At 38.3% G+C, this 27520-nt stretch overlaps 1 protein-coding gene across 2 annotated transcripts; it reads left to right on the forward strand.

Annotated features, from left to right (window-relative positions):
- SP4 (Sp4 transcription factor) lies at window positions 1-27520 on the forward strand. Of its 2 annotated transcripts, none has more exons than XM_074900396.1 (6): window positions 1-518; window positions 1194-1294; window positions 1771-3322; window positions 21575-21803; window positions 22039-22238; window positions 23318-27520. In XM_074900396.1, exons 1-6 carry the CDS (start codon window positions 512-514, stop codon window positions 23563-23565), a joined length of 2337 nt encoding a protein of 778 aa, XP_074756497.1. In that variant the 5' UTR covers window positions 1-511; the 3' UTR covers window positions 23566-27520. The 2 variants fall into 2 exon arrangements, with proteins under 2 accessions (XP_074756497.1, XP_074756498.1); XM_074900397.1 differs by lacking the exon at window positions 1-518 and adding an exon at window positions 932-1091.

Here is a 27520-nt window from a genome sequence, read left to right on the forward strand (position 1 = left end):
GCGCGCGGCACGGGCGGCCAGAAGACGAGGAGGAGGAGGAAGAGGACGAGGAGGCCCCTCCGCCTGCCCCGCTGCCTACCGGGGCCGGGCTCGCGGGGAGCCGCGTCCCGCCCCCGCCCCGCCTCCTGCCTCCGGCGTGGGGAGCCGGGCTGAGGCGGAGAGGGGCGGCCGAGAGGCTGGCGGCTGGGCTCGGTTTCCTGCTCAGTGGGCGTCAGTTAGGCCCCGGCGGGCCCCGCCCCCGCCGCCGCTCGCCCGCCCTCCCCCTCGCCGCCCGGTCGGCCCGCAGCTGTCACTCAAGGCGGCGGGCTGAGGCCAGCGGCGGCGGCGGGCGGAGAGAGAGGCAGCTACGCCACAGCCCAGCGGCGGCCATTCGTGGAAAAATAGGCCGTCCCGCTCCTCCCAGCTCCGGCTGCGACCGGCCTTCTCCCCGCTACCCCCACCCCACCCTCCGCCTCCTCCTCCTCCTTCTCCTCCCCCCTAGAGCGGCGCCTCAGCGGGGCATTAATGCGGGATGAGCGGTATGTAACCCCCTCCCTCTCTCCCTCCTGTGCACACCCCTCCCTCCCTCCGCTCCTCCCTCCACCCTTCATCCCCCCTCTATCCCGCCCTCCTGGGTTCCCCCTTTTCTTCCCTGCTTCTCCCCCTTCTTACCCCGCTCCCCCTCTTCCTGCCCCTCCGCCCATCCGCGCTGCTTCCTCTTATGCCCCCTTTCTTCTCTTCCTCCCCTGCCTGCCCCTCCGACTTGCCTCCTCCGTACCTCCCTCCTCCATTCCCCCTTTCTTCGCTAACCCTCCCTCCTGTGCACATCCCTCCCTCCTTCATTCCTCTTTTCCTCCCTCTTTCCCTCCCATGCACAACCCTCCTCCTGCCCCCTAAAGCATCGACGGCCACTGAGTGGCCGTCGATGCTTTAGGGGGCAGGAGGAGGAGGAGGGTTGTGGGTGGTTTTTTCCTGCTGTCTCTGGGAGAGGAAACCAAACCTCCCCTTTCTGGGTGTTAACTCTCCAGCCCCCATGGGTTGGGTTTCAAACCACGTTTCTTAGGACTCGTTCTTTTGTAATAATGATTTGCGCTGTTGTTTTTTTTGAGGAGGTAAAGGCGACAAGCTGGGAATGAAAAAGGATATGCTCGTAGGTTTTGTTATTGTATAAATGAAGGTGAATAATTAACCTGTTACACTTGATATTTTTGCAGATCAAAAGAAGGAGGAAACTATGCCCACAGAGGGAGAGAAATCTCCCGAGGCAGAGAATAACAACAATAATAATAAAAAAGGGAAAACTGGAGGCTCACAGGTAAAGCACACACACCCGAATAGGGAAGTGCCCAAACTATTAGCATTTAAAATTAAATGTTCAGCTAACAGCATTTCCTGCTCAGGGCATCTTTCTTTGGTTTGGATGAAACGTAGTTGGTTGGGTGCAATATTTTTATTGCCTGGACATGTTTTTTTGATTGTATTTTGTGGTGATCAGCTGCTTTCCATTAATAGAAGCATTTTTAAAAATTGTCTTTATTTTAGGAGGCGGGGAAAAAAAAAAGTCTGGATTGAGGATGCGGTTGAGGTCCTGGCTGTCACATATTCATTGATAATTGAGGGCTTTATGTTTAAAGATTACTTACAGAAGTACATACTTCCTTATTCAGAGCTGTATCATTGGTCTCTATGCAGAAGCACCTTTTTTTTTCCTGTTTCCTGTGTAAACTTTAATGCTTCTGATGGTTCATGCTCTTCTCCTGAATCCGTTCTGTTTTCTCTCTTCATGGTTAGGATTCTCAGCCTTCGCCTCTGGCTTTGCTAGCAGCCACCTGCAGCAAAATAGGAACTCCTGGTGAGAATCAAGGAACTGGACAGCAGCAGATTATTATAGATCCAAATCAAGGTTTGGTACAGCTTCAGAATCAGCCACAGCAGTTAGAATTGGTTACAACTCAGCTTGCTGGAAACGCTTGGCAGCTTGTTGCTGCTGCTCCTTCTGCTTCAAAAGAAAACAGTGTTGCTCAACAAGGATCTTCTGTTGCCTCGAGTGCAGCAAGTCCCTCCAGCAGTAACAATGGAAGTACATCTCCTTCAAAAACCAAATCGGGCAATTCTTCTGCAACAACCCCTGGACAATTCCAAGTGATTCAAGTACAAAATCCAAGTGGTAGTGTCCAATACCAAGTGATCCCACAGATTCAGACAACAGAAGGTCAACAACTTCAAATCAATCCATCTAATGCTACTGGTCTACAAGACATACAGGGTCAAATTCAGCTTATTCCTGCAGGGAATAATCAAGCTATCCTCACAACTGCAAACAGGACAGCTTCGGGGAACGTTATTGCTCAAAACCTAGCAAATCAGACAGTTCCAGTCCAAATTAGGCCTGGTGTTTCCATACCACTGCAACTGCAAACTATTCCTGGTACTCAGGCACAAGTTGTAACAACATTACCTATAAACATTGGTGGGGTAACCCTGGCGTTGCCTGTGATAAACAGCGTAGCAGCTGGAGGAGGATCGGGACAAGTTGCCCAGTCTACTGAGAGTGGAGTTTCCAATGGAAATCAGCTATCGTCTACACCTGTCACTTCTGCCTCTACAATGCCAGAGTCTCCTTCCTCATCTTCCACCTCTACGACCACTGCCTCAACATCTCTTACGAGCAGTGACACTCTAGTAAGCTCTGCAGAAACAGGCCAGTACACAAGCACAACAGGCAGCAGTTCCGAGCAGACGACTGAAGAACCGCAGACAACTGCTGCAGACTCTGAAGCCCAGAGCTCCAGTCAGCTTCAGTCCAATGGACTACAGAATGTCCAGGATCAGTCGGGTTCCCTTCAGCAGGTCCAAATTGTGGGTCAGCCCATTCTGCAGCAGATACAGATCCAGCAGCCTCAACAGCAGATTATCCAGGCCATTCCTCCACAGTCATTTCAGCTCCAGTCAGGGCAGACTATACAGACCATCCAGCAGCAGCCTTTGCAGAACGTTCAGCTGCAGGCAGTGAGTCCAACTCAGGTGCTCATCAGGGCTCCAACTTTAACACCATCAGGGCAGATCAGCTGGCAAACTGTACAGGTTCAAAATCTGCAGAGCCTTTCAAATCTTCAAGTTCAAAATGCTGGGTTACCCCAACAGCTAACCATTACCCCTGTGTCTTCAAGTGGTGGCACAACCATTGCCCAGATTGCACCAGTGGCTGTTGCTGGTACCCCCATCACTCTGAACGCTGCCCAGCTTGCTTCAGTACCTAATCTTCAAACAGTAAGTGTTGCCAACCTGAGTGCTGCAGGTGTTCAAGTGCAAGGAGTTCCTGTTACCATTACCAGTGTTGCAGGTGAGTGGTCTGACAAAGTTTTGGATTTGTTTTGGTTTGGTGGCGTGGGGTTTTTTTCTTTAAACTATTGCAAGAATACTTTTTTTCAGGATTTTCTCTAATAAATGTTAAATCCTTAACTGTGAGGAATTACCTTATCACTGAAATTTAGATTTTTAATAAAGGTGACACTTCTAAACACTGAGCTAATATTACCATTTGTGTGAATTGAAATGGAGATGTTTGTATTTGATAAACTATCCTTAGATGATCTTTTTCTCCATCTTATTAAAGGCTTGTAGGCTTCAGGAGTGCATGTAAGACTTTGCTGTTAGAGCTTTGATATGTTTAAAAAACAACAACAGAAAGCTTTTTCCAACCAGGCAGTATTTCCAATCTCTGCACAGGGGATGTAGAATGAGAAAAGTGACAGTATGTGAACTGGGATATCTTGTGTTGTGGCATGCATTTGTATGGAACTGTGGTATTCTGCACTAGCTTCTGAAGTTGTTCCCCTGAAAGCTTGAGTTCTGCAAGGAGATTGAGTGGAATAAGGTATGCTTATGCACAGCGTAGTTCCTGTGACTTGTCTTTTTAAAAAAATAAAACCAACTGGTAACTGTACCTCAGCACTTGTTGATGAACTTTTGATATGTATTATGAAATGCCTGTTTGGTTATGCTGGTCTAATAGTTGGGAAAGGAGCTATTAAAAGACTTTAGGCTGGATAACGGAGCTTAGTTCTAAAGTAAATCCTGTGCAAGGTCTCTGCAGTGTCCCACAAGGGCAGCCCTATATGTAAAACTTGATAACTTTTGAAGTTTCAGATAAAACATGATTTAGGTGTTCTCTCTGCCAGTTTGAGAACTGCTTACATGAGTTTGGTTTTATTTCATACAAGTAAAAGTCTTCTATTGTAGTAGTTGCAATAAACTCTTGTTTTAAGAGTAATCCAACTATAGACACAGCTTTTGATCATAAAACTGTAAGAAAAAACTCATATTTAACTACTGTCCAGTTTGCATGAACAAATGTTAGTATCATATTGACTCTTAATCTGTGTTTTTGTAATCATATACTGAGAGGAGAAATATTTAACTGGGAAAAGGGTAGTTCCCTTTTAATTGAAATATTTTGGGGAGAGTAAATATAGTTTGATTATAAGAAATTTGCCATTGGGAGAATTTCATCTGCTATGGTGCTCTTTGGCACTCGATGGCATGCTGAAATACTAAGAGCTGGGTTGGACGCGCTGAACATGATTTACTCGAGGAGTGTTATGGAAATGTTAATCTGCATAATCAGAATTAAAATCTTGAATTTGTGTTTAGCTGCAATGGTTAAAAAGAAAGTTTCAGTTACCTGAAGCTGACCAGCTGCTACAATATCTTGCAGTCTAGTTTGCCTTGAAAAAATTTTTTCTTCGTGGGAAGGTGCTGGTTGACTACTGTTGTTAGACAGAAGTTCCTACTTTGGTAGGGGGCTCATCGTAGGAAGACAGCTTTGGGACCAGCATAGATCTGGGGGTGCAGGAAGAACCTTGCTGCATGCAGATTTTTTCCTGCTTACTAATGGTGTACAATTGTTTAGTACACACTAAGAGGTATTAGAACAAAAGATTCTGATATCTTGCTCCGTTATCTTACCTGCATCTTTGCATGTGATGTCATCTGGAAAATAAAGGGATTGAGATTTATAACTAAGGATGAAAGGAGGGGAATGAGTCACAAGTATGGCCCCGGAGAAGCCAAGTCATACAGGGTTCATATGTTAACTAAACTTAAGATTCATGACCACTGAATTCCCCTTCACTTTTTTTTTTTTTTCCCCCAGATAGGTGTTACGGCTGTTTCAATAGGACTTTTTATGTGAGCATCAGTGAATCCTCCAATCTTTTCTATATTCCTTTGTATATAAGGTACTATTTCTGTTCCCCAAGGCTTGAGATTATGGAAAAAAATCAAACTTTGTGAGAGATTAGTTATCATTTCCTTCTTATTTATCTCTACTCCTGTGAAACTTCCTGATGCTACACTCTGGGAACAGGAGACATGGTAGCGTGGAGAGTACAGAGCATGACCTTCAGTCCTTAATGCTATGTTAAGTATTCAAGGGAAGAATGGTTACAAGATAGAAAATACAAACATGCTAAAGTCTAAACTTTGTTTGCCACTTATAAGGAATAAGCTGTCTTGATCAGAGCTATTAATTTTCTCAGATTTAATGTTTTATATTTGAAATGGGGTTTGCTGTTATTGTTACAGGAAACACTTTAAAAAAATAAACCGTTTGGTTACCTCAACATCTGCAGACTGGTATTTCCATTCTTTTTCTGCAGTACCTAAGCGTGTCAGTGTGAACTCTTTTGTACATTAATTGAACTCTTCAGAAGTGCATCATTTGCTACAAATAAGCAGTAGTAGTAGGTGTTAACAAATGAGCTCTCCGGAGGATGTCCAGAGGGTGTCAGGGGAAAGTCTGAGTGAAGGACTCATCCCGTGCATTGAATCAGGTGCTCTGACTTTGTTGGGCAGAAAGTAAGTTACTTTGTCCTTCAAGCAAACCCAACCAATCAAACTAGCTGAGTTTCTGAGGGGGAGGGAAATAAATCACAATAAGTATTTGTCCAAAATGATTCTTCTTTTACTTGTGTTATATTTCTGTTCCATGAACATTAGTTTTCCTGGTTGTTTCTACAACGGTGTAATTTAGATACTTTTTTCTTAGGTTTTCAGTAGTAAATGAAACAGTAAAGCCAGCAGTACTCTAAATAATTAACTGCAAATAACAAACATTCTTAGCTTAAAATTATTATGGAAATGTTAAGCGTTTTATCAAATAGATTCTAAATTTCAAAAGAGACAGATTTCACCTTGGGAAGAAAAATATTAAAATCTTGAAGTAAATAATGTATTTCAGTCTGCTTTTTTTAGCCTTTGTTACTTGAAGTCTCTGATCGCAAGGCGTGTAGGCTCTACTATAAACCAAGTAAGATGACTGTGGGATTTTTTTTGTTGTGTTCTTTTAAAAGTTCAAATGTTGCTCCTGGTAAGTAAGTATACACTTTGGGTTGTATGTTGTGTGTCGTCAAAAAGCAGGGAAAAACAGTGAAATTCTCACGTCTTTTCAGTTTCTGGCCTGAGGGAAGACTCATTCGATATCAATGATATAGAGGAAAATTACTTTTCTACTGTGAGAGTGACTGAGCACTGACACAGGCTGCCCAGAGAGGTTGTGGACTCTCCATCTTTGGAGATATTCAGAGGTTGTCTGGACATGGTCCGGGACAACCTGCTGTAGGTGGCCCTGCTTGAGCAGGAGGGTTGGACTGATCCTGTCCAGTCTACACCGCTCTGATTCTGTGGAATTTTGCTGAGTGTACAAAGTGTCAGTCAAAGCGGTAAGTAAATGTACAGAAGAAAGCTGAATGAGAAGATAGAAACTAAGTATCTGCACCTTAAAAACAGATCTTTAAACAATTATTTAATTAAGAGCTAATCAAGCAATGGACTACATAAAAGCAACTGTGTTTACCTCAACATGCAGGTATGTACAAATACTGGCCTTGCTATGAGATCAGTATGGCCTTTAAGCAAGCTAGTTCTGTACAAAGTAAATTGCTTTTCTTCTGTGCTGTATGAACTGTAGTTGTTTTATGTGTGATTACCTGTAGAACAGGATAGCCTTTAATTTTAATAGGTGGTGACTTCCTGAATTTAGCCCCTGTGAGCTTGGGGACAAGCAGGTACTGCACAGTTCCCTTGCCTCTTTCAGAGCTTTTGCTGTGATAGCTCTAGATGCAAGTTTAAAGGATTCCTGACCCCCATCCCCTTCTTAAACTAAGGTATCCTTTGCCTTTTTATTTTCAGGTTCTTCTATTTGTCCTGATGTGTTAAATGACAATATAAATGACTCTGTGGAAGGAACTTGGTTTAGTACTAGATTATTCTAAGAAAAATACATAGTTCGTCAAACCATTTCCTTTTGATGGGCTAAGTTTTTTGTCCCTCAACACGCTGAGCTTTGAATATATTTTTTTTAGGAATAGCATGGAATGTGAACATTCGTGGATGCTGAAGAATATGGGATGAGATAAAACAGACCGGTTAATCTTTAATGAAAGGCTGAGAATTAAAGGCTTCCCTGTAAAAGTTCTGTGTTCTACCTGTAGGATTTATAATTATGCATCTTGAAGTAATTTTATGTGATGATGATGGTATTTGTCCCCTATAAAAGGGTATGAGACACATTAATTTTAAAAATAGTGAAAAACATTACTTGTATTTTATGCATACTTAGTCCAAGCTTTGTTAGTTGCTTTATGCAAAAGTGACCAGATTCCATCACCTTGCAACTGAAGTTCAAGCCATTTTGTTTAAGATGTGTGGTGACATGGCCTGAATTATGGGGAATTTGGCATTTATCCACCAAAATAACCTGGAGGAGTGACTTCTTTTCAGTGGAACAGTCTGTTGTCTGGCAATACTGGAACTGGAGAGTTAACTCTTCTGCAAAGATGTGCTGTGGACTCTAAAACATTTATTAATGATAATGAAGTTCAATACCAAGTGTTCTTACTGGGACACTTTAAAAATGTGCAACCTTTGCCTTCTGTTTCATACTCTGTAGTAATGCGAGTTACCAAGGCATTTTTCTTTTTGACCAGCTACTTCCATTGCGCTGCTACTAGCAGTTACGCAATTTGTCAGTACCTCCAGGTCTCCTCCTGCTTTCTCGTGCCTTTTCCTATTTGTCTGCATCCAACTTCAGCCTGTATTCAAGGATTTCTCTTCTCTTTCCTTCTTTATTATCTCTTTTTGTGTGACAGTCACTGGTTTTCTGACTTGCTGTTCAAAGACTGAAGACATTGTTTAGATATTACTATCATTCTGGTTCAAACTTTGCAGAGGAGTTTGAAACATTCTACCAAATTCTTTAAACAGGCATACTATGATGTGTAAGATTAAATGCATGTAGCTCAGGAATGGTTACTGGAAAAAGGGAAACATCACGCCCATTTTTAAAAAGGGTAAAAAGGAGGACCCTAGGGAATACCAACCAGTCAGCCTCATCTCTGCCTGGTAAGATCATGGAACAGATCCTCTTGAAAGCTATGTCAAGGCATGGGTGACAGATCAGTAGAGACAGCCAGCATGGTTTCATGAAGGGCAAATCACGCCTGACTAATGTGGCAGCCTTCTACAATGGAGTGACACTATTAGTAGGTAAGGGAAGAGCAGCTAATTATCATTTACTGTAAGGCCTTTGACATGTTCCCACACAATAGCCTTGGAGAGATATGGGTTTTATGGATGAACTATTTGATGGATAAAGAATTGGCTGGATGGCCATTAATGGCTCAATCTCCAAATGGAGATCTGTAATCAGTGGTGTCCCTGGGGGGTCTGTATTGGGACCAATACTGTTCAATATATTTATTAATGACATAGTGGGATTGAGTGCACCCTCAGCAAGTTTGCCAAGGACACCAAACTGTGTGGTGCAGTCAACATGCTGGAGGGAAGGGATGTGCCATCCAGAGTGACCTGGACAAGCTAGAGAAATGGGGCCAGTGTGAACCTCGAAGTTCAACAAGGCCAAGTGCAAGGTCCTGCACATGGGTTGGGGCCATCCCAACAATATCAATACAAACTAGGTGATGATTGGATTGAGAGCAGCCCTGTGGAGAAAGACTTGGGGATATTGGTAGATTAAAAATTGGATATGAGCCAGTGGTACGCATTTGCAGCCCAGAAAGCCAATTATATACAGGGCTGCATAAAAAGAAATTAGTCCAGCAGGTCAAGGGATGTGATTCACTCCCTCTTACCCACTCTCGTGAGACCCCATCTGTAGTACTGTGACTAGTTCTGGGGTCCCCAATAGAAGACAGACATGGACCTGTCGGAGAAGGTCCAGAGCAGCTCCATGAAAATGATCAATGGGCTGGAACATGTATCCTATGAGAACAGGCTGAGAGAGTTGGGGTTGTTCAGCCTGAGAAGAGAAGGCTCTGGGGAGACCTTATTGTAGCCCTTCCATATATGAAGGGAACTTACAAGAAAGACTGAGACACTTTATCAAGGCCTGACTATAGTCACACGACAAGTGACAATGGTTTTAAGCTGAAAAAGAGTATGTTTAGATTGAACATGAGGAAGGAATTCTTTACCATGAGGGTGGTGAGACACTGAAACAAGTTGCCCAGAGAAGCTGTGGCTGCCCCCTCCCTGGAAGTGTTCAAGGCCAGGTTGGACGGGGCTTTGAGCAACCTGGGCTAGTGGAAGGTGTCCCTGCCCATGGCAGGGGTCTTGGAACTAGATGATCTTTAAGGTCCCTTCCAACCCAAACCATTCTGTGATTCTATGAATATGAGTCAAAGGTGTTTCTGACCCTGTGTGATGCTAACTGCAGGTGATGCATACGAGAATAATCCACTCAGGTACATTCCCACCACTCAGTGATCTGCAGCTCAGGTCCTCCTGAGCTAGAAGTGGGATTTTTGGGTTTTTGTTATATTTAATAATACTTGATGGATTTCTTTTCTTCTGTGAATTTGTCTTTTTTGAGTCTGTGTAAATTTTTTTACATGCTCAATACTTGTCTGCAATAACTTGTGTGTTAATTGTTATATAAGATACATAATGTTCTCAAACTCCTGTCTTAAGAAAAATTAAATTATCTGATTCGCCTTTATACCACTCGTGATCTTCTATTATCTCTATCACATATGCTAGTTATTGATGGAGGGGAAGGTGTTTAGTCTGAAGTCCTAGAATATTACCCCTATATTGCTGAACAAAAGGAAATGCATTTTCATGACAACACATAACCTGTGTGTGTCCTTGCTTGTGTTAATGTAATAGTAAGTGTGTGTAGAAGCAGAATGAGTTGTGTGGCTAAGCAAGGAGGGGTAACAAGGTGAAAAGGATTTAAAATAGCCATAGTATATATAAGCAAACTGGCAAATATAAATACCAAGAAACTCAAAGATGGTGATCGCATTACATGATCTTGTTGGTTTTGTGGGGTTTTTTTAATAACATGCAGTGTTTCCATGGATGTTCATTGGCAAGCAAGCTGCAGTAAACACCTTGAAAGAAAAAAACTGCAAGCTATGGAATCTGCAGTATAAGTACAAAGAATTGAGCTATCTTCCACAAAAACAGAAATGCAGGTGTTTTTCTTACTTTTTTTACTTCTTTACTTGGCATTCTGAGGGTGTAGTTGGGAGGACTATAGAAATTTAGCATACTTTTTCCGAAGTCGTGAGAGGTCATTTACAACTGTTCTCAGGTTGCCTTGAGCTGAGAGTTGTTGCAGAACCACAGTGTTCTAAGTATTATAGCACTGGCATCCTTTTCAGCTGCTTCAGAGTAATTATAGGAAAACTATTTAGTCTTCTAATGACAAAATTGCTTTAGTTGTGGCATTTTTTTTTAAACTGAAATTCAAAATAGTGACAGTAACAGTTTAACAACAAACTATGCTGGTGAAAACAGATGTTTGCTTTGGTGATGGTAGCTTAAAAATAAAGTATCAATATACTGTTCCTGTACTTTATGCATAAGGAATGTTCGGTCTACTTGTTCAGCTAAGTTGCCTACAGAGAATAACCTGGTAGAAATGCCTCAGCAAAACAAGCTTTTTCTGCTTGCTCTGTGAGCAACAAGGCATGACTTTATCATTACTTCTAGACAGTGAGAAGGGGAAGCAGTTCATCTTTGCTCAAAATTGCCAGGTGAAAGAAGTTTCTAGTGAGCCATTTCTATGCTATTAGCTTCAAGAATTAAATGTAAGTTCTTAAGTCTTCAAAGAAGAACATTAAACTGTGTTTCCCTGTTTGAGTATGTGGTCTTAAAAATGTTTCATCAATACAGGTGCACTCTCTGAGAATATCAGGTTTTGCTATCCCCTCTCATTCCTTATTGTCAGAAATCAGAGCATATAGAGCAGGAAATTAATTGGCTGAACTTTCTTGTTCAGAAAATGTCGAGAAAGAAAACTGAGTGATACTGTACATCTTCATCAGCCTGCTTTTTGGTTTTGTTTTGGTTGGTTGGTTTGGTTTTTTTTTTTTTTAAAGGGTGCTTAGATCTTTACTAAGCCAACCTTCTTGTTCTTCCATTACCACCCTGGGGTAGAGGGGCAGCAAGAAGCATATTCAAAACCTGATTTCAATAGCTTCCTCAATGTAAGTTAAATTATGGAGTACTTAACTTGATATGATTTTGGTACTGGTAGATAAGATAAATTCTTACTGTTTTAATATATTAAAAATGTTTAATGGCAATGGTGATTATTGGAAAAATCTAGCTGTATATGGAATGGGATGTTGTGTTCTAAGGGGAATATTAATTTCAAGAATAAACAATGTTGAAAACCAGCTTTTTCATTGGTCAGTGATTTTAATGGATAATTTAAAGTTGTTTATATGCTGTAGCATAGTAGCTTTGGAAGTAGTCAGGACGACATAACAAAATGACTTTTATAATGAGTATTTTGCTCTTGTCATGACACTTTAATCAAAAGAATAAGCTCTGGACATCTTCAGTCTCTTGAGAAACATAGCATCTTAGCACATGCTTAGGTTAGCTTGGGATATAGTTATATGAATTTCTGTATGCATCCATCCTTACGAATGGAGTTTCCAGTGATGTTTAATACTATTGCCATCAAATAACAGTCTCATATACCTTGATCAGCTGGTCATTGGTAAACCATGTTATCCTGACAAGCACACTTAGTCTACATTGGCACACTGGTACCATTTTGTTGTCGAGACAATGATCAGTTAATATCATCCCACCAAAAAAGCCTTTGGGATACATGTCAGGCACAAGTCTGACTTTTCTTAATTATACAGTAGTTTCAAGTGGTGGTGTGACCGCTTCTCCCTTGAGCAAAATCCTGAAGTTTAAGAAATATGGGCCTTGATTGTCTTGTTTCTTTGGTCATCAGGAAGTAACTGATGAAAACATCAAGCTCTTCAGTTTGTTCTGAACCAAAAAGAGACACTGTTGTCCCTTTAAAACTGTATACATAATGTTACAGAAGATTGCAGGGTTTGGATCGAGATTTACATGGCCCTTCGTTTGTGATTCTATAATATATAGCTTTGTTGATCCTTGCCTGATGGAAGACATTAACAAAGTTACAGTTTTCACATCTTTAATAAACAAATTTGTATTGGTTAGTCTATCTACCCACAGGCTATTATAAAACCAAGGCTTGTGTCTTATATTTAGTCTTACTGTAAAAATGTCTTTAAAAATGTTTTACGAATCTCATTTTTCCTGATAATAACCTTTAATCACCTTGCCAATGTTTTTTTATTCTCAATAAATTATCAAATACTATACAATTTAACCTAGTTATAGTCAGCTATCTTTCCTTCTGTTGAAAGGATTTTCCATGTATGTACCTGTTAACTAATCCCTCCTGTGCTCAGAGGTGTATTTACTTTTATCTTGATCAGTGTAAAGGCCATGTTTCACATAGCGAAAATGTTTACTTCAAGGACACTCATGAACCTTCTAGTCAAGTGTAAAATATGTAAGCTAGCTAAACTGTAGTCAAAAGACACACAACACAACCAAAAAACCCCCACACCTACCCCCAAAAAATCAAATGGAGTGCTGGAAACTTAGTTTGCATTTTTTCATGTCAGCCTCCTTCTGTCCTTTCAAGATTAAGCTATTACTATTTCCATGGTAATATACAGAAATTGAAGCGAGATGCTAAAAAACGCACTTCCTGAGACCAGTATTTTAGTTCCCATATGGCAGAAGTGTGTAAGATAGGCATTTGAATTTATTTATTTTTTTGGGGGGGGGAGGGTGGGATGGGTTTTTTTTTTTGTTACAGTTTGTCAGGTGTTGAGCTCCTCTAGTCAGACAAGTTTCTAGTTCTATCCCTATTTCAGAGTTAAGGGGAAGAGTTGGAAAAAAGACCCGGGCCACGTTCTGTTGTAGCTATCAGCTGTAGAAGAACATAAGAGTTGGGGTGGGGTGATCAGGTAGAGGGAGAAGTTCCATAAAAATAAACTTTAAAACCTCAATTTCTTCTATCTACTACTAGTTTCAGTGCAGTGCATCTGACACTCTGCAGCGCAGTTGGCACTTGAGCTTTCAGTTATCTATTTGCTCTAAGGTTCAGTATGCAGGGAACTGCTTGTGTTCATTTGCAGAGAAGTGTTCCTGAACATTCATCCTAAATACACTTCACTTTTTGACTGTTTTTTCAGTGATGCTGAAAATCAGGGTTCTTTGAAAGGGTCTCTTGCCTTAACAGTAGTATAACAAGTTATTTTCCTGATTCCAGTTCCTTCTTTAGAATGCCTAATAAATTTGACTACATTTTCTTTCCGTCTGAAGTCACAGCATTCATAACAACCAGAGGCATTGCCTTGCTTTGACTGAAACCTCTAGTTGGTTTTGCAAGACTAGACTTTGTGAGACTGTAGCTCGGTGGTTGATTTTTATGTTGTTGCTGCATTTCTGTGTTGTATTTGTGGTAGCTCTTTCCTATGTTTAACAAAGTAATAAAAAGAAAACTGTCTTCCAGTTTAATGAAAGATACTACCAGCTGGGAAAACTTCTGTCTCAAAGTACCGAAGCAATGTCAGGTTGTCCTAAAGCACTTGAGCAAAGCCTTACGTTTTTGAAAAGTCATTAAAGTACCTTCATGAAACTTTCGGGGAATTGTTTTGTCTCTGTGTTACCAGTAAGATTCTTGCATAGAAGGAGGAAGACTTCAGGTTTTTTAAGGTGTTTAAAACCCTCAAACTTTCTTTTTACTGTCTTTAAATCTCATGTTTAAGTGGTATTTTTCACAAAAGTTAAGCTTAATTAGGATGCTGTTCAGTAATTTTTGAACAGACTGAGATATTTGATATAGAAAGCTTTTGGAGGAGAGGATAACAAGCTCTTACAAATCTTGTCAAAGTTGGCAACAGACAGAAGATCAAAAGTTAGAAACTCACTGCAGTGCCCCTGTAGGAGGTAGAAAAAGCAGATGTCTAGTTGGTGTTGCAGTTTGCCCTAGAAGCTTTCTGCTTTTAGTGGCACCTGGACGCAATGTTGTGGTGTGCTGCCTAAATTTCCTGCAGTAGTTGGGTGGATCTGATTCCTCTTTCTACTCCAAACTGATCTTCTCTACAGAATGTGTTAGTCCCTTGTGTCAGCCCTTGTTTCTGTTCTGGGGAGTTCTTCTGTCACGTATTGTTTCTTCATAAATCTTTATAAACCACTGCTTCAGGGTAGAAGAGAGGGCAGAATTGTCTGTGTACCATTTAAGTAGCACTGAATCACATAGTTTTCTGTGTAAATACTGAAATTCAGTGTTGTCTTCACATATATTTAATTTTAAGATATGATTCATTTTTTAGCATGAAACCTCCTTCATAGTAGATTTTGGTTGGAAAAAAATGATCTCTGACTATAAACTATTGCCACAGATGTTTTTAAATTTTTAAATCTTGGCTATATTTTAAAGTATTATCTTTTATATAAATATATTGTTATAAATAAATAGTCTTATAAAATAAATATATGTAAACATATATAAATTAAATTATATGTAATTGTGGAAAAAGAATATTAAAGGATGTTTGCAAGCTGACTTGTTGCATGCAGGGGAAGAGGACCTGAGAAACCCCTTTTCCCCCATTGCTTTGCTTCAGTAAGTTGTTTAGATGAGTGAGTTGCTGATGCTTATAGAGGTTTGGAACTCTGCAGACTGTCATTTACTTAGCTGTCCTGTAGTAATATACAGTGGATTATGAATGTCAGTTGCAAACTTCTCTTTCATTTTTTGGAATATGCAGTTGAACAGTTTTATTTTTTGCAACATTAGCTGCTTTGGCTCTAGGTACATTTTGCAGAGTGTTTCTCAGATTTTGCAGTAAGATGCACGCTACTGAGATAACTCTCTGTCATTAATGCTGTCATCTTTTTGACAGCTGAATGCTGGTTGCACAACAGCAACAGGAAATCTATCAAATTGTTCTGGGGAACTGAGTACCAGAAACTAGAAGTGTCCTTGTCTTAGCCTTAAATTTCTCTTTGAATATCCATTTTTCTGAAGTTTGACTCCCATGATTTCTGTGGATCATTAAAATTAAGTCCTTTTCTTCCCTTTCTGCCCTATTTGCCTCAAATAGTAGTTTTTCATGCTCACTACTTCTGGTGAATAAGGATAGGAATGCAGGTGCGATACGTAGTAAAAGGAAACTTGTTTTGACTTACGATGGATGGCTAAGCCTAATAACCATGGTCTTCAGTGGTCAGTCGCTCTGTAGAAAAGTACTTCCTAGGTACCATGCTAAATCATCCATGTGGTGTTACGGGAGTTATTTGCAAATTAGCTTGAAGCCTAAAATTGAGACAGGTGTGTATATATATTATTTGGCTTCACAGTAATTACTTAAAATCATTGAGTTTTCTTGCATGACTGTGTTAGACTCATGTGTAGGAGAAAACGTGTGTGAGTGGTAACAGCTAAGATGCAGTTTTACTGCAGAATTGGAAAGCAAGATGCTGAGGAACAAAGGATGTAAAATCCTTTATCTTGATAATCTTTTATCTTGTGTTAATAAGTGATGCTTAAATGCTTAAATGGGAAAGATTAGTGACTAAAATCATACAGGTTCCTCTGAGAAACTTTAAAAATTCCTATAATGTTATGCTTAATTACATTCATTCATAATCATATACACAATATTGCAGTGAGTTAGAATCTTATTGCCCTTGATTTGCAAAATAAATACCATATCAGGTTGCCTTGTTGTTTGCATGTGGTCCTGTGGTCAAAGAAATGGTCACTATCCAAAAGAAAAAGAGAATTTAGACCTGAGAGAAAATTTAAATGCAATGGAGTAGTTGGTATCAGTGTTATTTTGTACACTAATGTTTTGTTGTAACCTGACAGCATGCACAATAAAGTTCAGTCATACACAAGTTCAGTGATGCTTTTGTTAATTAAGAATGTTTCACAGTTTCAGAAAATCACTAATCAAAGAAATCATGGGAACTTGAGAAAAACTTACCTTATAAAAGCAGGTACAAATGTGTGGCGACTACTTTGACAACTCATACAGAATAATATAGATGAACTGAAGTGTGACTTTGTTCCCTCACGTAGTGATTTGTTAGACCTCTTTCTGAAATCTGTTGAAACATGAGAGCTCTTGTTACTGAAAGGTTTGATTATGAACGGTGAAGCATAGTGATATCGGGTCTTGTGGTTTGGAGTATGTTAGGAAGAAACAATGTCAAGTGATCTCATGACTGTAGCAGAATTTGTGGAAGGCTTTAAATGGTATTTTAATGCCCCTAGTAAGAAGTCATATAGAATATTTTTAAAAGGTCTTTTTTTCTCCATCTAGAAAGTGTCCAGACATAATTTTGTTCCTGTATGGATAACATGATCTCAGCCACCTGTTTTTAGAATAAGCACGGTTTGTTTCATATAAAAAGCTAATTTATATCTGGATCCTCTCTGTTTAAAAAAAAAACCTTATTTTTATAAACTTTAGAAGTTGCCTGATTAGATTTTGTAGGCTACTGACAAACTCATATCAACAGTTAAGTTTTCTCAGTATCTTTTCTTCATTAAACTTCATTTGAAAAATAATGAAATTCCTTATCTTCCCTGAATAAGTGATGTAGAAGTTAAAGCACGTAGTGATCCATAGTGGATTCTAGTATCTAGTTTTAAAAAAAAAAAATCAAAATCCCATACAACTCACGACTATAGTATGCTCATTTTGAGATTTAGACAAGGACATGTTCTGTCACCTGTTTTGTGAAAGTTTTGTGATTTTTCTTCAAGAGAAAAGATTTTTCAACTGATCTAAAATACATTTTACTCTCAAAGAACAAGAATTTTTTATTTAATGGTGTTAAAATGAGAAGAGATGAATTTTTTTTCCTATCCTGTATACTACTAGTGGGCTAGCTTGTTGAGATGCTCTTTTGGGAGTTCAAAACAAAAATTAAGTCCAGGAAGTACATTCTTGAACTTCCTGGTGTTTTCTGGTAACTATGTAAATCTCTGGCAAAGAGTTTTTCAGATGTGTGCTTCCTTCAGTTATTCTTTACCTCAAAAAGTAGAGATTTGCTTATTTAATATTGTGGCCTGGATCTTTAAATAAGGCTATTTGTGTGATATTTTGAGAGTTTCAGAACATTCTGTTCTGAATTTAGTAAGTAGAATCCAAGGGAAGAGAGTTTAAAATAACAACTCTGTGAGATTAATTTAAAGAAGAAAATCAACATTCACATTAGAAAATGTAATAACTTTGTTAATGCTATCTAAAGAACAGTCATTTAATTACTGTTTAACTGAAGCCAATTACTGTTTAACTGAAGCCATACAGATAATGTAATTGTCTTCCTGAACAACCTTGCTTTTGGCATTTTCTCTTTCATATTTTTATTGTCACCTTTACAGTTATTGTGAAGAATTTCTACTCAAATGTATCATTATATTATGTTTAATAAATAGATTAAGGTTGTAGCTCAGTAGTGTGTATCCTGTACTCCAAGATATGTGTGGCACTCACATGGAAGGGGAGAGAAGTTCAGAGCAGACTAAGTATGTGTCAGCGGAAGAAGAAAAGTATCAAGAGACCCTGGTGTGGTTGGTCTTTTCATGACTTACAGACTGCAAGTTGGTTTGTATCGAATCAGCATGACATACTGGATTTTTAGAACTGCTGAAAAGGCTTCCCCATAAATGTGAATTGGTCAGATCCAGCAAAAGTTATGTGCTGGACATTCATCACTGCAGCACTAGTCACAGAGTGAAAAAAGGAGTTGTCATCCTCAGGGTTCAAGTGCTTCAATTGACATCTTACTTAGAAAGCTTTGGTCTGGCAGTTTGGGGAGGAAGTTGCACTGAAATTTTAGTATCAATTTCAAGAAAATTAGAGAGAAAGGGAAAATTGAGAGAATATTATGCTCTTCAGATATGTTCTGACCACAGACTGCTTAGGTCCCAGGATGTTTTTTGCTTAAACAGAACTTTGACACAGATGGAGTCATCCCTCTAACAGACTGTAACAACAAAAGATAATTCTTATTAATGTACTTGAAAACGTGTCTGATAGTGAAAATAACATAAGAGGCTGCAGTAGGTGTGGCTATAAGATCTGTTACATCTTTAACTTTGCAGTGACCATTCATAAACTCATCATTTGTAGTGTTGTTCTGTGAATTAAAGGAGTTTGCATCTTGGGTACATTTAACAGAGTGAGTGGTCTGTATACTGAGAAAGACTACAAGCTGACCAATTTCTTCCCGTTAATTTATTTACCTCTGGCTAACCAAAAACTGAAGCAGGTTTCAACACAAGCAATTGCATTATCATGTTAAGATGAGCATTATATATAACAAAAATGATCAGACTTTTTTGACTGCTGCTATTCATAGCACTCAGTCTGCACTTCAGCAGTTTACAAGCCTGGCAAGGAATTGCCCCTGGACTAGCACTTTCTTTGGAAGCTCTTGTGTCCTCTTTTGTCACTGTTAGACTGAATTACTAGATATTACTATTTGCATTCATACCAAAATGTTCTCCTTGCCCTATCATATGTCCCTTAAGGATTCTTATGAGTACTTTTCGTTCCCATTAGAAGATGGGAAATAAATTTATTTCCAGTACATTGCTATTCTGAAAAGAAAGACTTTGTTCTATCCTAGACATATGGAGGCTCTGCGCTCAAGATTAACCCTGTAATTATTTTTCTACGATTCCTCTGCTCCAAATATCAGACTACTTACAGATTTTTTTGTTGTTGTTGTTTTACTGTCTGTCCAACAGCTAGTGGGATTCAGACTTCTTTTCTGGGTTTGTCCTTATTCTTTTCAGAGAAGTGAATGTACTCAGCATCTGTCAATATTTGTGGCCTGCTTAATAAGACAAAAAATTAATGTTGTTTCGTATCTAAGCAGATCAGGTGTAAGTTCCAGGTGGAAACCAAGAGAGATAGCTGGGAAAACTTAGTGCTTCTGGTGCAAATAACCTGGTACTGACCTAGCACAAGACAGATTTATTCTCTTTCCTGTAGCCAACAGTGGCTCATTAGAGGACAGTCAAATCACTTCGGGAGGTTCTCCGTAGATAATGTTCTTTAGTCCTAAGATATCTGCATGTATGTGGTGTTTGTTAGGTTTCATCTATTGCTGTTATGGTCTTGTGCAAGATATATATTGCTCCTCATCAATCATATGAATGAAGTAGTCATTATCCCGTGCTGTGTCATATATGAACTCACTTGGTAGCTAGGCAGTTTAGACTTGAGAGAGTGTTTTTCTCAGTCTTTTGCCCATTGATGGTGTCTGTTACAGATACTTGGGAAGCAAGTTGCAGTACCTGCTTGAATCTCTCTGAATCCTGTTACCTCCAAGGGATTTCTAAGTTTTAAATTAATGCTTCAATATTAAGCACTTTAAATCTTAAAATATTATAGTCTATTGTAAGGAATTCTAGTTGGTCATTACACTCTCTCAGTAAGTAGGTAGTATTTTCTCTTATTTCCCATTTGTATGAAGGCACTGAATTTTTGAAAATGGCAGCATCTAATGATATCTTTTCCCATTCCTGTTATTGGCAGGACTGGTATTCAATGTTGTCAGATTGTCGCTGGAAGTCATATCTATGTGTCAGATTTAATTTGTGACATTATTTTCTTAGACTGTATAGTACTAACTTTTTTAGCAAATGTAATATTACCCTGCTGCTCAAGAAACTACGCTTCTTACCTATATTGGAATAATCTTTATTTTACTTTAGTATCAAGATGGTGATCCTGATTTCCTTTGATCAAGAAAGCCAATGAGATCAATGAACTTTTGCAATGAAACTGAGTTCTTAATTCCTCAAGTCAATCTTAGAATTCCATTTTATTCTGTCAAGCTGCTTTCCAGTCTTCTTGAAAACATACTCCCTTCTGCAAAACAAAATCATAGAATATCTAGAGTTGGCAGGGATCCATAAGAATCGTTGAGTCCAACTCACTGCTCCTCACAGGACTACCTAAAACTAAATCACATGACTGAGAGCGTTGCCCAGAAGCTATTTGAACTCTGACAGGCTTGGTGCCATTATCACCTCCCTGGGCAGCCTGTTCCAGTAACCCACCACCCTCTCAGTGAAGAACCTTTTCCTAATGTCCAACTTGAACTTCTCCTGACGCAGCTTCATTCCATTTCCATGTGTCCTGTCGCTGGTCACCAGGGAGAGGAGATCAGCATCTTCCCCTCCGTTTCCCCCCTTGAGGAAGTTGTAGACTGCGATGAGGTCACCCCTCAGCCTTCTCTTCTCCAGGCTGAACAAACCAAGTGACCCCAGCCGCTCCTTGTAAGTCTTGTGCTCAAGACCTTTCACCAGCTTGGTTGCCCTCCTCTGGACACACTCTGAGTTTGATGTCCTTCTTTTATTGAGGCACCCAAAACCTCACACAGTACTCGAGGTGGGGATGCACCAGTGCAGTGTAGAGTGGGACAGTCCCTCCCTCAACCAGCAAGCTGTGCTGTGCTGCACCCCAGACATGGTTGGCCCTTTTGGCTGCTAGGGCACACTGTTGGCTCATATTCAGCTTGCCATCAACCCAAATCCCTTCCTTCTGCAGGGCTGCTCTCCAGCCTCTCATCACCTAGTTTGTACGTATAATCAGAATTACCCCATCCCAAGTGGAGAATCCTGGAAAAAAAACCCACAAAACCAACAAAACTCTGGTATGCTAGCTTGTTCAAGTGTAGTCCTACAGCATTTATTTCTCTTTGTGACACTTCCTTTGTGGCTCAGTTTTGATTCAGGACAGATTGCAAAGTGACAATTCTGTATTGTGCCATACAGCAACTTTTAAAATTAACTAATTGTAGTTTTCTGAATGTAGATATGCTTTCAAAGGTTATTAGAAAGACATTAGTCAGCAATAGGTTTAACAATATTTCTGTGTAAGATTTTGTTTAATGGTCTCTCATTTATCTCAGCTTTTGAAAAAAACCCACTTTAAACTAGTTCACATTTCTTAGTATCAGTAATTTGCAGTCTTGTACTGTTCTAATAACAAATTATATTAAACAGGGCTATCTAAGATAGCAGGTAAGTACTCTGGTAGTGCTTCAGGAAAATGGCTGCATTTAATATCTGGTTTGTGGCTTCCCTTTAGGTGGATTTTTGTTCTATAGAACATAATAAGTGAAATGTTGATATGATTTTTATGAAATGACTAATAAAAGGTACAAACACTTTCTTATTTTACAGGTCAACAGCAAGGACAGGATGGAGTAAAAGTACAGCAAGCCACTATAGCTCCTGTTACTGTAGCAGTAGGTGGCATTGCTAATGCAGCAATTGGTGCTGTTAGCCCTGATCAGATAACACAAGTGCAGCTGCAACAAGCTCAACAAGCTTCTGACCAGGAAGTGCAACCTGGCAAGAGATTGAGAAGAGTTGCCTGCTCATGTCCTAATTGCAGAGAAGGAGAAGGAAGGTAAATGTAAATTTTATCAGTCTGTATTTAGGCATCTTATCACAACTTGCCTCATTTGGGCATAAGATTTTTTTATATTGCCTACATTTTAAATGTTTTCTATTAGAAAGTATATTTATATATTTCTTTTCAGACAGAGGATTATATTTGTCTCTATTAGCATGAAATATTTTTCCTAACAGCTAATAATATTTTAGAATGTAATTACTTACCTGTTTAAATTTGATCTTTTTAGAGGCAGCAATGAGCCAGGAAAAAAGAAACAACATATCTGTCATATTGAAGGATGCGGAAAAGTTTACGGCAAGACATCTCATCTTCGAGCGCATCTGCGCTGGCATACCGGTGAAAGACCATTTATATGCAACTGGATCTTTTGTGGCAAGCGATTTACAAGGAGTGATGAGTTACAAAGACATAGAAGAACCCACACAGGTTGGTCAGCCCTCTATGTATGCATAGTACAGCAAATCTGAATTATAATGGCCATGGTTAAACAGTGATATCAAAGTTCTAGGATCTCTGAAAACTACTTTTAAATGTAAATAAAGTAACTTTAAAACAGAGGAAGTGGTAGATTTTAGTTTTCATCAGTTCAAGCTGACTGATATCAAATAAATAAAACGAGATCTGTTCAAACTGTTCTTCTGTACCTATGCTTGAAAAAGATGACCTTTTCATCACAGATAGCTGACGTACATTAGCTAGTGCCTGCTCTAAATTTGACAGATTAGATCAGGCATGTAGGATTGGCCATGGATCAGGGTCATCACTTCTCACTTGGATTAGCTCAATCCTTAGGAAATTTATTAACCTAGTCCACACATCAGGTTTAGTCTTCTTGAAGTTTCTTTAAGTTCCAAGTGCGAACTGATAAAGCAAGTTCTCTTAACAGTTCAGGTTGGAAAGGTGGACCTTCTAGAAAATTAAAATTTTATCAGCCCTCATGTTTCTAGCCCCAAGGAGGTGTCCCTTCCCTCCCCCTCCAATTTATAGCATCAGAAGATAGGACTTGAAGTCTAAGCACTAATTATGTTTGAACAGTGACAGGACTTTTTAGTATGTTGAATTTATCTTTCTTGACATAATTTCATACATCCTCATGGAGCTTTGGGATTCATGCTTCCAAATTCACTTCTCATCACTGTAATCTAAATAGCATTTTTTTAAGAATGTTTGTTACCAAGTCGTTCTTTCAGGGCTCTTACGTCTCCTACTCTGTTAGGTTTATGGAAGTTTATGAAAATTTTCCTGTGACCTGAAATTCAAACTTCTCACCAGATAATCACAGCATAGAAATATTTGTTGACAACACTTTAGCAGTGAAGAGTAGATTGCCAAAAGCCTGTGACTGAACAGAACACACCTGGAAATCAGACAGGTAGAGGAGAAAACGTTGTATGCTTTTAAAGACACTTCAAATGTTGACTAGAAAAGGGTCAGATTCAAATGATCAAGCAGTGTTCCATGCTTCTTTTCAGTAACATTTTGGTTTTGTTCTTCTTTTAAAAAAGGTGAAAAGAGATTTGAGTGCCCAGAATGTTCTAAAAGGTTTATGCGAAGTGACCATCTCTCGAAACATGTCAAAACTCATCAGAACAAGAAGGGTGGTGGAACAGCCCTTGCTATTGTTACCTCAGGAGAACTGGACTCTTCAGTTACTGAGGTTCTTGGTTCTCCAAGAATTGTCACTGTTGCTGCCATTTCTCAAGATTCAAACCCAGCAACCCCTAATGTTTCAACAAACATGGAAGAATTCTGAAAGGATCATTTATGTGGACGCCTAGTGCTGCACTTAAGTTTACATACCTTTCAGGATATGGAAGTGGGCTGGTAAAGTGGATTACAGAGCAGGAAATCATGCTTTCAGTCGTGACTTCTGTAAGTGTTCCAGGTTGGAGGGTCAGCATGGGAAGTGTACACCGGTGCAACAAGACAAAAATTTCAAAAATACAAACAGCGCAAATTGATGTACTGGATAAACAGATGGGGGAATATTATTTCAATACTGTACTTTTTTAGTTATATGTCTGTATATCATGTAATGATTTTAAATTAACTTCCCCCCCCCCCCTTGTATATGTTAATGTGTTTATAAAATCAGATAATATCGATGTAAACCAGGGTGGACCTTGACTAGGATTAATATAATTTCATGAAGGTACTTTGTTTTTAAAATAAATTTGTAATAGTTTCATGAGAACATCATTTTCCCATAAGGCACAGCAAAACTGAATACAGATTGAACAGCAGTGGAAATATTTTGAGTTTTTCTGAGTCCATAGAGCATGTCAGTTGATTTTGGCCGTCTTTTCTCAAGTTTTGGAATTACTTAAATAGCAGCTGGATGATGCATGCTGTGAAGTGGTTCTGAGATGGACCTCAGTTAATTTTGACCACTACATTATAGTAGTGTGTATAAATGACAATCAGTAAGTTCTAATTCCTCTCTTTGTTTGGAGAGTTAAGATTACGTAGAATTAGTATATACAGTAGGAAAGATAAAACCATAGAAAGATATTAACATAAGATTTTACAAAAGTAATGGTATCTTTATGTAGGATGAAAAATGAATATGGCAACTTTTGTGTCAACTTTTGGTATATCATTTCATTATATTTTAAAATATTTGTGGTCCATTTCTAACTCGTAGGTAATTATAAAAACTCAGTTTTAAGCATTTAAATGTTTTTATTTTGTTAGAATTCATGGAAATTAAACAGACAATTGAGTGTTGTAGCTCATTCTCCAGTATCTTCTCTCTGTAAATACTAGTTTATTATATTGTGGTTAATGTGCTGAGTTCTTTATGCTTTGACTTAATAGCCAAAGAAAAGAATTAATTATCACATTTTAACCAAAAAAAAAGGTATCAAAAGTAAACATTTTCTCTTTTCCCCTAAATATTACTGTCTTTATTTTCTCTTCAAGGATTATATGTGGGCTGGTAATAAGTATCTGTTACCTATCAAATCTTACAATGAGCCTCCAACCACAAAGCAAACTGGGGAAAGAGGAATATAGTTATCTTTGTACTACACAGTTTTTGATTTCAAAGGTTTGGTTACATTTTCAGATGTGCCAGTTTAATAGGGATATAGAGGAAATGAAAAACAGCAACAACATAAACAAACTGCATTTTCTATGTGAAAACTCCAGTATGTACAAGGAGGAAAGATGGCCAAATATTTCATACTCAGGATTTTTAATTACTTCCCATGGGTATAAATGTAACCTTTTACACATAACAGTCACTTGGTAGTAATTCTCATGACCAGTTTTTTAAAAAATTTATACACCAAAATATTTTTTGATGTAACTAAATGAAGTACAGTGCAAGAAGGATAAGGTGTTTTGTTTTTTTTTTTTTCCCTGAAAATTACAAAAGGAAGAATGTGTTTGGTAGCTGTTAGTATGAGAGACAAAACAGATACCTTGTGCATTCCCTCACAAAACATATACTTCTCATCTGAATACTTTATCAATCTTGTGGTGTTTTCTGTATTTTTGAAGCAAGAGGAATACCAATCATTGTTTACACTGTGTACACTTTAGGCCAGCCCTTTGTAGCAAAATACTAAGCTGAAGGTATTTTATACTTTCAGTTTACATAAAAAGCTTTGAGATTAAAGAAAAACAATTTTACACTGTGGTTATAAATTTCAAGTTTCTTAAAGCTTTTGTAGACTTGTAACAGAGTCTTTAAATTTTAGTTGGGTTTTGTACATTATTTTGTATATTTTATTTAAAGTACTCTTAACTGATGTATCTGGATTTAAAACATCAGAATCAATTAGATGTTACATTTAATACAGATGAACATTAGGTAGTATTAACTGTTAATTTTATTATATAGGAAATGAAACATCAAATATATATTTTATCATTAAGCTTCACAATCAGTGCTATAAATTTCTTTATGCAAAGAAGAACTTTCCTAATGTTAATACCATGTTTCCTACAAGTTAACAATTTTTGTAAACTGAAGTTACGAGCATTCTGCACAACCATTTCATATATAATTTTTTCATGCATACATATGTATGCAGATAGGAAACTGAAGTCATTTTTAATCTGCAATGAATCCCTATTATAGATGTATCAAAATCTAAATCTGGTTGGCTTCATAGCATCTCAAGTACATTAACTTGTGTTAGCAGGTGCACATTTTACCACTGGAATTAGAAACATTTTGACAGTCTGTTCTGCATACCATTCTGAATCCACTTTTCTGTCTTAAAAGGATCGTAAATTTCAATGTCCTTTATTTGACTCAGTGGGATATAGCTGTTGTAAGTAATAGGGCACAGATGTGCAGTAGTATCTTGTTTAATGGCATTTCACTGTTCATTCCCTTTGCCACCATTAAAAATTTTGCTTTATTGTAAGTATCAGTGCAAAGTGTATTTACCATGGTAGAACTCCAGTGTTAGAATAGTTTTTTTCTTAAAATATACTTTCTTTGGTTAGGTTTGTGTATGTGTTGCCGATTACATTAGAAATTGGTGTTAAGTCATTATTTATCACATTCTTTCACGAGAGCAGTAATAAAAGTGTGTAATCTAGGAGAAAAAGTTAATTTGTCAAAGTTAAGTAAGCATGATGTTTAGGTCCTATTTTTCAATTTTATAACTGTTTTATTGCAACAATATTTGTATTTAAGTCTTCATTTTAATGCCTTGTGGTGTTTTTTTATGCATGTCACTGAATTGTCATCCCGCAAGAATTGATGTGCAGCATAGGGTATTAAATCTACATAATGATTTTGAAACAGAAAAATAGTTGATGGTAAAAATGTAAATGTTTTGCAAAAATTCCTTATAAAAAGTTTTGTAGTAATATTTCACTTGTAAATTTTTCTAAAAAAAAATGGAAAAGGAAAAAAATGAGAGTAACATTTCCCCCCATCTAGAATTTAGAAATTAATTCTGCCAGCAAAGCCTGTAAGGCATTAATTTGACACTTTTACAATGCTGATTTGTATAATTTTTTGGTGGGTTTGGAACTAAAACCATGTACAAGTTGTTGCCTGCAATAACATTTTGCAAGTAACCTATTAAAATTCCCTTGAGTTTAAAAGGTTTCTTCATTTAATTACTTACAATATAAAGCAGCAATAAATTATGTTTGAGTGATAATCTGTTCATCAAGAAGAACACTAGAAAGCAAATGCTTCTCAATGGGGAAAGGTTGGCAGCAGCTTCTGGATTTGTGTAATTAAGACCTGTACTTGCTGGTCAGCGTTTCCCAACTGGCAGACTCCCAGCAGGGAATTAAACCAGCAGATTCTAGCTCAGCATGAATTCTGTGGGATTTGTTCAGCTCTTGCGAATGGAGGTTACAGTTATTCCTGAACATACCAAGGGAATAACCAAAGGAAAAACTTTCCGAAGGTAAGGAGTATGTGTACACACACACACGCGCACACACACAAATAAATAAATAAAGATCTTAAAAAAAAAAAAAAAAAAAAAAGTTCTGTTTGAGACAGAGAGAAATAATAGTATTGTCACTATTGTATTGCAGATGGGGACTGAACAGAACAAATAAATGGAAACCTGAAAGTACTGACTTCAACTCATAGAAAATATACTGAGCTTTTCTTAGTGAAATGTAAACAGGCTTCTGCATTGTATTGTACTAAAATAACTTTGGTGTACTAAATTGCTAATTATAAAGGTATACTAATTTTTTTAATACTAAAAGAATTGTTGTGA

The sequence above is a fragment of the Athene noctua genome, chromosome 2 (assembly GCF_965140245.1).
Source record: "Athene noctua chromosome 2, bAthNoc1.hap1.1, whole genome shotgun sequence".
In the NCBI taxonomy this organism is placed as follows: domain Eukaryota; kingdom Metazoa; phylum Chordata; class Aves; order Strigiformes; family Strigidae; genus Athene; species Athene noctua.

Excerpts from the sequence above, each read along its gene's own strand:
- SP4 (XM_074900396.1), top strand. Across the intron at positions 21,804-22,038 it reads TGCAGAGAAGGAGAAGGAAG|AGGCAGCAATGAGCCAGGAA; the intron begins GTAAATGTAAAT and ends TGATCTTTTTAG. Across the intron at positions 22,239-23,317 it reads ACATAGAAGAACCCACACAG|GTGAAAAGAGATTTGAGTGC; the intron begins GTTGGTCAGCCC and ends CTTTTAAAAAAG.